The sequence below is a fragment of the Arachis hypogaea genome, chromosome 2 (assembly GCF_003086295.3).
Source record: "Arachis hypogaea cultivar Tifrunner chromosome 2, arahy.Tifrunner.gnm2.J5K5, whole genome shotgun sequence".
Classification (NCBI taxonomy): domain Eukaryota; kingdom Viridiplantae; phylum Streptophyta; class Magnoliopsida; order Fabales; family Fabaceae; genus Arachis; species Arachis hypogaea.
Window position 1 is genome coordinate 2,788,451 of NC_092037.1, and position 13,754 is coordinate 2,802,204.

Genomic DNA, 13,754 nt, shown 5'->3' on the forward strand with positions numbered 1-13,754 from the left:
ACACATTAGAATACACATAAAAATATTAGGTGTACATTAAAATTATTCATCAAAATTAGTTATATTAGGTGTACATACATTAAAATCATTTACTATAAAATTAATTATCAGAATAAAATATACATTAAAATATAAAATATATATTAAAAATAAATTATATTACGCATATATTTATATATAAATACATAATGAACTGATTTTGATGTTTAATTTTAATTTGTAAATAGTTTTTTTATTTATTAATTAATAAAGTTTGACTAGTTTAAATAATTTAGTATATTTTTTAGATACAATGAACCATTTATTAGGTTTAAATTAAATGAATGAATTTTTTTTTTTGGTAAATGATTAATTAGAGATTACTTTCCAAATTGATTTTAGATATGATTGGATTTTGAACATCAATTTTATTTAAATAAAAATAAAACTATTATATATTTTATAGAATAAATGTTAAATAGTTAAATTCATCTGCGAAAGATTACTTATTTTTTAAATTGGTTTCCAAAAAAATTTTTTAATCAAATTTGTATTCGCTCTTCAAAAATTTTAAGTTATTCACGTTAGTTTTTCGTCACTTTCTTTATTAATAGCGTCAAAATTTGTTGATAATACATGTTAAGTAATACTACAACACATATCTAGGAGTATTAATTGATTGTTAATATAATAAATTTATTAAATTAAATCAAATTAATTCCAAATTGAGGAATTCTAAAGTCCTCTTCAATTAGGTTTTAATTTAATCTAATGTCATAAACTTATTATATTAACTATCAATAAAGACTATCAAGTACGTGTTTGTGGTGTCACGTGTCATATCAATAAATTCTAACGCCATCAACAATGGAAGCGCAAAAAGACTAACATGATTTACTTAAAATCTCTAATTTAAAAGATGAATTTGACTAAAAAAATTCCGATAATCAATTTAAAAAACAAATGATCTTTTAAAAATTAATTTGACCATTTACTCATATTTTATAGTAACTTATAATAAATAATTAAATATAAGCACATATATTTTGATTTTTCATCCAAATGTTTTATTATCATACTATGTGTACCACAAAAAATTAACTATTAAATTAATTATCTACATAAAATATATATATTAAAATAAAAAATATACATTAAAAAACATAAAAAATATAGATTTATATATAAATATATAATGTCTAATTTTTTATATATACACAACATTTTTCAATGTTATTATGATAAAATTTTCTAACAAAAATTTTTATTAAGAAATCCAATATGAAACCTTATAAAATCAGATTAGTCAAATTTCTATTAACAGATTTTATGAAAAAAATATGTTTAATTTGTGTTATTATTTTTTATTTTATTTTTAAGATATTCTTTCAAAATTTTGAAAAAATTAAAAGAGAAGAAAAATAATAAATTTTATTATTTATTTTATATTTTATATTTTTCACAAAAGCATCAAAAATAAAAATATTGAAAAGTAAAAAATACTAAAATACTAACAAAATTTATTATTTTTGACATACAGTAAATTAATAATATTTAAAAAATAAACAAAAAATATATTATTAAATTATTAAACTAAAAAAAATAGACTAATAATTAAAAATATTAATAAAAAATAATAAATTATATTGACTATAAATTTTTTTCCCTAAAAATACAAACTAATATATTTCTCTAACTTGAGTGTGTGAAAATTGAAAAACTGTCCACTTTCTCTCTCTATATATACTTGTCTTTTTCTCTCCTCCTTTTCAATAGCATCTTATCTCTCTCTCTCTCTCTCTCTCTCAAACCTTACAAAAAGTCAGCGCCTTCTTTTGTCCCTTTTCTCACACCAACACATCTTTTGCAGACTCTGTCTCTTACCCTTCTCTTCAACATGGACGACGATTGGGATCTCCACGCCGTTGTTAGAGGCTGCGCCACCATTTCCTCCACCTCTTCCACCACCACTACCACCACCTCCACCACCACCACTTCCTACCAACCTCCACCTTCTTCTTCATGTGGGTTCTTTAACGAACAACAAAGCAATGTTTTTTCGGTTTCCAACAACAACCCTTTTGAATTAAGAAGCTCCATTCAGGAACTTCAGCATAATCATAATCTTTGCAAGCCTTTCTTCTTCAAATCACAGCCTTTTCAGTCTTTTCAATCCTCTTCTTCTTCATCATCACCACCCAATTCAGCTCTGACACAACATAAACAGCAGCAACAGAACTGTAATAACGGTAAGAACCCTCACCATGCAGGTTCAGCTACCACCCCACGATCTAAAAGAAGGTAAATTGAGTTCCTTTTCCTTCAGCAAATGAAATGGAATCAGATTCCACTAGAAAATTCTTGAATTTAGACTTAAAAATCTCATCTTTTAGCATGTTTGGTAATTGCTTTATTTTTGTTACCTGAATTTTTCCCCCCTAAAAATACTTTAGAACATGCCTTTGATATGTTTGATGAAATGCGCAGGAAGAATCAGCTTAAGAACGTTTGTCAAGTTTCAGCTGAGAATCTCTCCTCAGACGTATGGGCATGGAGGAAATATGGACAGAAACCCATCAAAGGTTCACCATATCCAAGGTTAGCTTTCAATTTTGAATGCTTTATTGATCAAATAAAATCAGCACAAACCAAAGAAAAGACAAAGCTTTGAGCTAAAGGGTTAACAAAGATTTGTTTTATTTTTTTCATGTGTGATTAACAGAGGATATTATAGATGTAGCAGCTCAAAAGGATGTTTGGCTAGAAAACAAGTTGAAAGGGACAGATCAGATCCAACAAAGTTCATAGTTACATTCACTGGTGTACACAACCACCCTGCTCCAACTCATAGAAACTCACTTGCTGGCTCTTCACGCCAAAAGCTACAAACACCTGAAATAGCCACTACAGGGGACACTGAAATGGTCCTCACAATGAAGCCGGTCTCGATTTCGGCTTCTCCTTCCACTTCAGGAGTGGAAGAAGAGGCTGAAACCGAGGCCACACCGGCGCAGAAGTCGGAGAGCGAAGAGGACAACATGGAGGATTATTTGATGAATGATGATGATGGTGGGCTTGAGGAAACTGAGTTTGGTTCACCAGATATGGAGATAACTGATGATTTCTTTGAAGGGTTGGATGAACTGACAACAGCCACTGATGGAGACTCATGCTTTTCAACAAGTGTTCCTAATCCTTCTCTTCCTCCTTTTGTGGCCAATAGTGCTGCCACTGCTGCTGGTGGTAGCTGACTAATTGGTTTCATCATTTCATTAGATTACTAAGATCAGATATGTTTCAGTCTCAAAGAATCTTCACAGGATATATAGTTTATGAAAGAAGCTTTTAGAAAAAAACAAAAGAAGCTCCAATCCACATCTTTTATGAGATATATTACAAGATTTCTATATAGAGGATAGAAAAACTTGTTTATTTTTACTTTTTTAAAGTAGAGGAAATGATGCATTTGGGAGGAATATTAACTAACATTGCCTTGTTAATGGGAAGGAAAGTGCTTCCCATATAGTATGTATATAGAAATAAGGTAGATTTTTGGTATTTTTATGTTTTATTAATCTTAATTATGAAAAATCAATTGTTTCAACAGCTTTTTGGGTATATCACTTATTATGTCCATGCTTTTATTTCTTTTAGTAGTTCATCCTATCAAACTTGAATTATCGAACTTGAATTGTCGAATAATTAGTTTTTTAGTTCATTTTTAAATAAATATCAAAAATTTAAATTTTTCTGTGTATATAATAATTTATTTATTAATAATAAATTTTTAAAATAAAATTTAAATCCATAACAGATTAATTTTTAACGTATCGAACTAAAAAATTTTGAAAAAAAAAGTTTGGTTGTGTGATAAATTACATTTTGCATAGCACTTGGCGTTGACTTTGGTTGGCAATGATTAAGATTATGTGACTATGATATGATATAAGGGTTCATAATTGGGGGTAGTTATTCCAATAGTCATATGCTCAACCACAAATATATATAGCTTAGATTCCCTTTTGACAAGAAGGGTTTTGTAGAGGAATTAGGTTCTAGTCAAGCACATCCAATTGTGATTTTATCAAATGATGAATAGACTTTGGCATATCATAATAATTTCTGCAAATAATTAGTAATCATTATGAATTATGGATTAGAAAAGTTTTAATTCTCATTATGTGATAATTAATTTTATATTATAATTTATATGCATCATATACACAAGATTTTAACATGTGGTAGATGCAATCATAGCCACAAGTTCTTGCCATGTGAACATTAGCAGTGTGATTTTCTTTCTGGCCCTTATATTTTAAATTTAAGCTTATTTTATTATTAATGGAATTTGTTACAACCTTAATTTAGACCTAATATAATTTAACTTACAATCAAATAACATAAACTAATATTATACTGCAGTTGTAATTGACGATTGCAAACCGCAATTTAAGACCTTGTTAATAAATAAAATAAATACCATATATAATAGTCAGATTGAATTGCTCTAATAATTAATTTATTAATCTATTAAAATAAATATTAAAGTTCGAATTTCGTATTATGTATATAGTAATTTATTAGCCAATAATAAATTTATAAATAAAGTTTTGATCAATAATAAATTAATCATTATTTTATCGAATTAATGGATACCGTAAAAAAAAAAAATCCTACTACATATAGTGAAATACAAAGGAATAATCCACAAATAGGGAAAATGTTGACTGAAACTTTGTTTCATTCATGATGCAAGAAGCAAAGTACTTCAAGTCAACTCCATGACATGGCTAATAAGAGCCACGTTAGAGTGTAACATGTCAAACACTCCGAATAGTTGTCACTTTGTGCCGTTTGCTTGGTTCCAAAATAAAGAAACAAATGCACCAACCTCTAGTGGAATTGACCAATTTGGTACTATATTTGTCTGAGAGCAAAAGGGTACTTTGCTAATCTAAGTGCTCAAGCTCATGTATTAACATAAAGCACATGATTTTGCGGATAAATTACACTTAACTTTTGTTTTATTCCTAAAAATAATATAATAACCTTCCTACAACTGAAGTTGTATAATATTTGATATAACACTAACTTCTTATTAATACAAGGTCTTAGCATAAAAATATAAGTGAAAAATATTTTATTTTGTGAAGAGTTCAGAAAAATACCACATTCAAAATATATAATGTAAGCTCCTCAGCATGATAATATTAATAACCGATTCAATAGTTTAAACCTGGGACATTAAAGTCATATGAAAATAACTCAATTTGGTATTCTAAAATTTTCTCATCTCTAAATAAAATAATAAGAATAACAAATTTAAAGAGATTGATATATCCTCTTATTAATAACACCTAACTTAGGGTTGAAATTTACCTTAATTTATTTGACAGTGTCATAAATTTGCTGCGAATATAGAATAATACAATTGATATGCACAACTTGACTTAAAAAAGGGAAGATAGAGAATTTCTAAGCTCCATTTTCAGTTGACAGAATAGTTTCATTTCATCCTGCAATCAAACCAAGAATTTTGGAAAGCCTTTAGGGAGAGAAATGTTAAGAAGTTGCTTGTTCACCAAACACAATAGAAGGTTTAAACATGTAGCAACTGCGGCCATATAGAAGCTGATGTAGATATTGCACAAAATATCTTTAGGCAAGATGAAAAATAGAAGTCTTTAAGAACACAAAATGATTTGCCCTTCTTGGTTCTTGTACAACTATTCTTATTAGTACATAACTAGCAAAATTTCAATGTATCAATGGCAGCTTATAAATCAAAGCCAAAAGAATGGATAAATCAATTGATGGTAACTCTAAGAACTTTTTCTTTTCCTGTCCGGCGATTCGGGCGGCTCCCTCAGGGGATGATAGGTTGAGACTGTAAATAGTTCTGCCAATGATGTTGTAAGGGAAGCTTTACCATCAGATGATTTGCAAGGAGCCCTCTGAGAAGAGGTTGAGGCAGCAGATATTTTTGCCGATGATGATCTTCTAGAGGAGGTTTTCCTATCCGCCAATTTGGAAGGCGCTCTTGGGGGAAGATCGGTTGAGACTGTAAATAGTTTTGCCATTGATGTTGTAGGGGAAGCCTTACTATCAGATGATTTGCAGGGAGCCCTCTGAGAAGAGGTTGAGGCAGCAGATGTTTTTGCCAATGATGATCTTCTAGAGGAGGTTTTCCTATCCGCCAATTTGGAAGGCTCCCTCGGGGGACGATCAGTTGAGACTGTAAATAGTTTTGCCATTGATGTTGTAGATAGTTTTTCCATTGATTCTGTGGAGGATTCCTTCCCATCAGACGATTTGCACGGCGCCTTCGGAGAGGAGGTTGAGGCAGCAAATAGTTTTGCCAATGATGGTCTTGAATCAGACGAAACTGAATACCCCTTGACAAATCGGTCAAGTTTTCCAATTTCACCCACAGCAGAAAGCCATTCTGTAAGAATCTCCATGGTTACATAGTCAGGACTGCAAGCATTCGCAATCATTCTGTCCATAAGTGCTAAAGCTACATTCAACACTCTCTTATCCCTAATCCCTTTGAGAATAGCATTATATGTTGTTGTATTAGGCGTAACCCCTCTTTCCTCCATGTCATCCATCAATGAAACAGCCTTTTCTACATCATCTTTCTTGCATAGAGCATCAATTAAAATGTTGTATATAACAGTATTAGGGGGAACCTTGGATGTAGTAGAACACATTTCCTGGAAAATTGTCATGGCATAATCAACATTGTCATTTAAACAATTTGCATGTATCAGTGCCCCAAAAGTAACCACGGAAGGCACAAGACCCTCTTTCCTCATCTTTTTCATCAACTTATTGGCAGTTTCAAAATCTCCACTTTTGCCTAGGGAGGAAAGCAGAGTGTTGTAAGTGACCGTATCGGGCTTAACTCCAACGTTTTCCATTTCTTCAAGCATTTCATAAACCCTTTCCAGTTTGTTCTTCTTACAAAATCCACTGATCAGGACATTATAGCAAGCTACATCAAGACAGAATCCAGCTTGCTTCAACTTTGACACGACAATGCTGGCATCATCCATCCTTCCAGCTATGCTCAAACCAGATATCAAACTGTAGTAAACAATTGCGTCTGGGGAGCATCCAGAACTCAACATCTCATCGAAAAACTGCATGGCTTTATCGATGTTGTTAACTCCACAAAAAGCGGATATTAGTGGCGTATATGTTGCAGCATTGCCTTTGAGGCCCTTCCCTTTCATTGCATTGAAAAACTCGACTGCACTATGGACCCTCCCACTTCTGCACATACCATTAACCAATACATTGAGGGTAACCACATTTGGCTGAACGCCTTCCTCATTCATCTGATCAAACAGCTCGTGCGCTTTATCAATGTTGCCGGCCTTGCCAAACCCGTCAATCAAGCAATTATATGTAATGGTGTTGGGCTTATGTTTGCTTCCTATTTTCATCTCCTCCAAGAGACTCAATGCTTCTTCCTCCCTTTCAACTTTACACAATCCATCAATCAAAGTATTAAACAATACCGCATCAGGTTCTACACCAAACAAATTACTTTCACCTTTGCCTCTCAACTTGTTAAACATTTCCAAAGCTTCATCAACCCTCCGAGCCGCACACAGATGTCTGAAAACAATCCCAAATGTCACGACACTTGGCCGTATATTCATCTCTTGCATCTTAGCCAACAACTTATTCATTCCTTCAATGTCCCTTCCTTTTCCCAGCCCAGTCAACATAGCATTGCAAGGTGCAGCATCAACTTCACCACCAAATTCCATCACACAGTGAAGAATCTCCCGCGCAGCGTTATTATTCTTCCTTTTACACAGGTTGGTAATCAGTTGCGTCAGCTTGAAGGTATCAGGAAAAACACCATGCTCCCCAAGCTTCTTCACCAACCCCAAAGTTTCCTCATCAGAGAAGCTTCTCCCCCGTGGGTCTCTCCACTTTACCAACTCCTCAAAAACAATATCCCCAGTGGAACCATTCAGCAGAATCTTGGAATCCCGTTCAAGCATTTCGTCGAGCACTTGGAGAGCATCATCAATTCTGCCCGATTTCATCAACAACCTCAACAACCCGTTGCAAATTCCGGAATTTTTTGCAGAATTGTCGAGCCTTTTAAACAAAAAAAGCGAATCGTCCACCATTTTGGCACCCTCCAAGCACCGTAGAAGAATCAAAGCTGATTGGGAACTCAAATCAATCTTCCAATTTTGGGACTTTAAGTAACCATGAAGCTTCAAGACCTCAATTTTCGAAGTAGCGTCACGATTCGCGAGCTCAAGAGCGCTCTGGAACACCGAAGAGAGCAAGTGACAGTGTTGTTGTTCCGGTTCTGCATTGGTTCTTATGAATTCGAGAAAGTCGAGAGCTTTGGTAGTTGAACCCAATTGGCGCGTGATTTGGAGGATCTGGCGGGAAGAAAGAGGCTCTGAATCGTTGAAGAGAAGAGGAAGAAGAAGATTCTTGCTTTCGTGTGAGTCCCATTCGTCTTTTGGGTGTTGAAGGAGCTCTTGGAGTTGGGTAACGATCGATGATGATACCACGTCTTTTGAATTGGAAACGTCGACGGCAGTGCTGTGGCGGCGAGGAGAGGAGAAAGGAAAGGGTGGGAGGTTGCTGCGGCGGCGACGGCGGAGGAGTTTGAAAGATCGTAATAACATCATGTGGCAAGTGTTGTAAGCTTCGGAAAGAAGTGAAAAGCTCAGTGTAGTTGAAACAAGAGGAATTGGAGTTTTATTTTATTTTATTTTATTTAATATAAGAGTTTATTTTTAAATATTAAATTTCTCAATTACTTTCTTATAGTTTATGATTCATTATAGTAGTTTGATTACAAAATTTCAAAAACAAAAAACATTTGTTTAATATATAAACATTTGATTAAAATGATTCAATAATTATAAGGATTTCATTGAAAATACTTTTAGATATGATAAATTCTTGAATTTTAAAGTCCTAAATAAAAATTGAGAAAGCCTTTATACTATATACAATTTATATTACACTATCATTGCTATTGTGTAATTTTTTTTTTTTAAAATATAAGACAAGAGGTTAAAAACTACTTTTCACCAACATTAAGGGATTCTATTCTTAGCCTCCAATTTTCTTTCTAGATTGAAGTTCCAAATTGCAAACAATGAAGATAGCTAAATTTTTGCAGGCTTTGAAGAATTGTGATGTCTTTTTTTGAGGAATCACTCAGTCAATGTCTTTTTAGCACATTATTATTATTTTTTTGGCATAAAAACATTTATTAAATTATTGTTAGTAATTATAATTAATTTTAGTTCAATCTTATGCTTGTTAATTATAAATAAACATGGGTAGGGAGTGAACCTTACAGGAACAAAAGAGAATAGACAAACATCAATCAATATTTGGCAAGTTAATGTGCTCCAAAACAAGTTAAAATTGGAAAGACATTTATTTGGTCACTATTATGGACCACTTCTGAATAGTGAAAAATTTCAAAATCAGTTTCCAACATTTTGCTCTTACATTGTAAAAACATAATTTCCTTTTGGTAATCTGCCTAAGGTTTCATTGATGTTCCATATACAATGCTGGAGAACAAAATACTGATACATAAAAGAAAATGGTGTGAATTGGCCTAAGAAGGTTGCATCATCACTCTATATATCAGTCAACTACTGAACTTCAATTCTATCATGGCAGTTTCAAATCCGTTTCAAATCGGTGTGGTGTGCCAACAAAGAAGACCAACAACATCAAATGAAAAAACATGAAGACTTATTTGGTTGCATTAAGCTTTTGAACTGCTTCAGATGCTGCAGATGCTGCTTTGTCAAAACCTAGCTTTTGCAACTCATTAGAAAAACCTTCAGCATCTGCTTCACTAATTTTGTATGGACTATGGTGAGCATCAGGGAATGAACCGTTCGTCACGTCTTCTTTATACTCTAGTAAGGCTTTGTTGATAATGTCTCCAACACGAGCATATTGCTTGCAAAATTTTGGAGTAACCTGCAAAAAGATAGATCATATCAATTTCAGCAATGAATCCTATATCGATTGAAAGAAATACATTATGTTAGCATTTGCTTGAAATACCTTTGCATGATGGGGGTGCTGAAGCATACCAAGAAGATCATGATAAACTAGCACCTGCATTAACATAAAACTGAATTGAATTCCTCATTTTATGTTTAATCATCTCAAAATGATTGAGGAATGATCAGAATACGAGTTCTCTCCATAGCTACAAGTACTCCAATGACTCAAGATTATAGCATTTTTTCTCCAACTCAATTATGTCAAGATACATATATACCAAAGTGAATAAAAATCATTGAATAACTGATCATGATACAAAAGGCTTAACATACAGCAACTTGATGAAGAAGAAATGCTTTCAAATAAAGCCAGGGCATGTGTTATACTATTATTAACAAATACAAATTTTGGCTATTATCATAAGCTAATAATCTTGTACAAAGTTTCATTATGGAAGCTATCAAACTCTGGTGTTTACGAGTTGAGTTTTGTGATCCAAGTTTAATGAAGAAGAAATGCTTTCAAATAAAGCCAGGGCATGTGTTATACTATTATTAACAAATACAAAATTTGGCTATTATCATAAGCTAATCATCTTGTACAAAGTTTCATTATGGAAGCTATCAAACTCTGATGTTTACGAGTTGAGTTTTGTGATCCAAGTTTACCTATGTTCTACGAGTTTAGGTGAATTTGATAACCTTGTCCATTTTGAGAATACTAGACAGAAAATTACACAAACTTACCTGTCCACTACAAAAGGGTCCGGCCCCAATTCCAATAGTGGGAATTTGAAGTGCTGCTGTTGCTGCGGCGGCCACAGGTGCAGGCACACATTCTAGAACAACAGAAAAACACCCTGCTTCTTGCAAAGCCAATGCTGTCTCGACAACCTAAACCGGCTAATTAATACCTTTTAGGATGATAATAAAATTGTTCAAATATTCAAAATAGATGCATAATTCAAAGAGAGAGATAACCTTGACAGCACTTAAAATGTTCCTTCCCTGAGGTCTAAAACCCCCTAAAACACTAATGGCCTGTGGAGTAAGCCCTACATGCCCCATCACTGCTATTCCCGCTTCAACAATAGCCTTCGCCGCAACAATCCTCGAAGGGGAACCTCCTTCCAATTTTATGGCATCCATTCCACCTTCCTTCAAAATCCGAACCGCCGTATCAACCGCCTGCTCATAATCAAACATAAAAATAATTCAGAACCATTGCACACTAGGTAAATTCAACTTAGATTCCCCACATCTTTATTCAAGCAACAAAGCAAATTCTATATATTCTACCAACATATTAAACATAGTTATATTTTGTCTACAACTTTTCCATCAATCAAACAAGTGCAAATGCATGTTCAATCCCAAAAGAGGAAAAAGAAGAAAGCTACTATGGTTGAAAATATCCATATTTCAAAAAAAAAAAGTGGAAAAGCACATTCCATTATTTTGCAGACTTTCCCAAAGCCAAAATCTAATTCTCATCAAAATACACACAACTCTCATACTTTATACATATAAAACTCGAATCAAATCAAGCATGCTAGTTTTACACTAAATATCGGCCATCAAATACAGAATTCATGTTATAACCATTGAACACTTGAAGTAAATTCAACTTAGATTCCCCACATCTTTATTCAAGCAACAAAATGAAAAGGCTACACCTTTAGCAAATTCCATATATTCTACCAACATATTAAACATAGTTATATTTTGTTTACAACTTTCCCATCAATCAAACAAGTGCAAATGCATGTTCAATCCCAAAAGAGGAAAAAGAAGAAAGCTACTATGGTTGAAAATATCTATATTTCAAAAACAAAATAAAAAAGAAGTGGAAAAGCACATTCCATTATTTTGCAGACTTTCCCAAAGCCAAAATCTAATTCTCATCAAAATACACACACAACTCTCATACTTTATACATATAAAACTCGAATCAAATCAATCATGCTAGTTTACACTAAAAATCAGCCATCAAATACAGAATTCATGTTAAAATACAAAATACACGTATTTATTGGTGACTAATTTGGATGAAAAGTAGGCAAATTCACCCATTTCTTATACTCTTAAAGTTAAAAATAAAAACCTGATCGGAACTTGATTCATAGGAGCCAAAAGGCAAGTCCCCAACAAGCATAGGGTTTTTGGCGCCACGGGCAACGGCACGGCAATGAACAAGCATCTCATCAACGGTGATAGGGAGAGTGGTGTCGTGTCCATGAACCACCATGGAAGCTGAATCACCAACGAGGCATATATCAATGCCAGCCATGTCTAAGTGCACCGCTGAAGGGTAATCGTATGCGGTTACCATTGTTATCGGTTTCGAGTTTCTATGCTTTTGACGTAGCTGCATGAGTGTTGTTCTCTGGTTTGCGGTTTGTGGCGTTGGACCTGAGTAAACCGTGTTCTCTGGAACATTGCTCATGAAACGAATGTGTCTCAGAATAGAAGATGAAAATGAAGAAGATGGTGAATGTTTTGTGAGAAACCTAATGCAAGACATTGGGGGAAAGAGAGAAAAAGACAAAAAGAGAGAATTTTTGGATTGAATTTTGCCAGATCTGAGAGTTTTCTATGTTATGATAGTGATGTGTGAGATCCTGTTGAAATTTTTGGGGCATGGTTCGGACCCGACCCGAACCCGGAAACTGCGATTCTTGTGCTGTGATTGAGGTCCACCTCGCGCTGCACTGATCGGACCTGCTCTTGCTTGCCGTCGACCAAACTGAATCTGTTGAATTTTGAATAAGATAAGAAGAAGAAAGAGCCAAGTTGAGTTTGGCTGCCATTGCTGAATGCTTTGTCGATTATGGAGGTGTTGCATGCTTTTTTCATGTGCCATCAACACTGAAGTCCATAGCTTCTTTTTTAAAAAATAATTTAAATAAAAATAATTTATAAATTTTATACGTATTTATTTTAAAAAAATATTATAAATTTATTATTATAAAAAAATTATTTTTTATTTTTTTATAAATATTTAAATAATTTTTTAAAAATTATATCAAACATTAATATTATTACTTTTCATAAGTCAAAAGCTAAAAAAAAAATTATAATTATCAACAAATTATAGTTCAAATGACATATTTTTCTCATACTCACCTAAAAAGTTGCGAATTTAAGTCTCACTCTTAACTTTGGTAAAAAATAAATAAATATTATAATTATAATTTAACATAGATTAGAATTTATGTTTATTATTATATAAATTTTGAATATTTATTAGTCGTCCTTGTATTATAGGCACTCATACTAATTTTTATAAAATTAAACATCCATATCCAAATCTACAAAATTATCAAATTTAATTTGTACAAAGTAATAATTTCTACACATAATATACTTAAATTAATTATCTCTCTATAAAACAATATACTATTGATATAATCTGATTGAGACATTCTCAGTGAAGTTAAAATCTAAATAGTATTAGTAGTACCAAGTCTATTATATGTTTTCTTTAGTTGAATAATAATATACTTTCATAAAAAAATCAAATAATAATAAAAATGCCTCAAAGAACATAGATCAACATGTCTCTAACAAAATCCTATTTTTAGCATAAGTCAAAGTCATCATGTTATACACACCATAAATAATAACAAAAATGTTTAGCAAGAAAAAAAAAATTAATAAAAATATATAGTTAAAATAATTAAATAAAATAAATTCTGATTTTTTTTATCTTTTTAATATTATCGAAATAATAAAACTTAGAATATTTCC

General features: G+C 32.4%; 2 protein-coding genes across 3 annotated transcripts; one reads left to right on the forward strand and one right to left on the reverse strand.

Moving 5' to 3' along the window:
• Positions 1-1,701: 1,701 nt before the first annotated feature.
• Positions 1,702-3,585, forward strand: LOC112732873 (WRKY transcription factor 22). Its single transcript, XM_025781685.2, has 3 exons — positions 1,702-2,280; positions 2,467-2,577; positions 2,702-3,585. Exons 1-3 carry the CDS (start codon positions 1,877-1,879, stop codon positions 3,228-3,230), a joined length of 1,044 nt encoding a protein of 347 aa, XP_025637470.1. The 5' UTR covers positions 1,702-1,876; the 3' UTR covers positions 3,231-3,585.
• A 5,809-nt stretch (positions 3,586-9,394) lies between these two features.
• Positions 9,395-12,865, reverse strand: LOC112732882 (3-methyl-2-oxobutanoate hydroxymethyltransferase 1, mitochondrial-like). 2 transcript variants are annotated; one of them, XM_025781694.2, is made up of 5 exons: positions 12,109-12,865; positions 10,986-11,192; positions 10,752-10,898; positions 10,063-10,116; positions 9,395-9,975 (listed from the first exon to the last, which is right to left on the reverse strand). In XM_025781694.2, exons 1-5 carry the CDS (start codon positions 12,526-12,528, stop codon positions 9,742-9,744), a joined length of 1,062 nt encoding a protein of 353 aa, XP_025637479.1. In that variant the 5' UTR covers positions 12,529-12,865; the 3' UTR covers positions 9,395-9,741. The 2 variants fall into 2 exon arrangements, with proteins under 2 accessions (XP_025637479.1, XP_072069325.1); XM_072213224.1 differs by lacking the exon at positions 10,752-10,898.
• Positions 12,866-13,754: the final 889 nt, after the last annotated feature.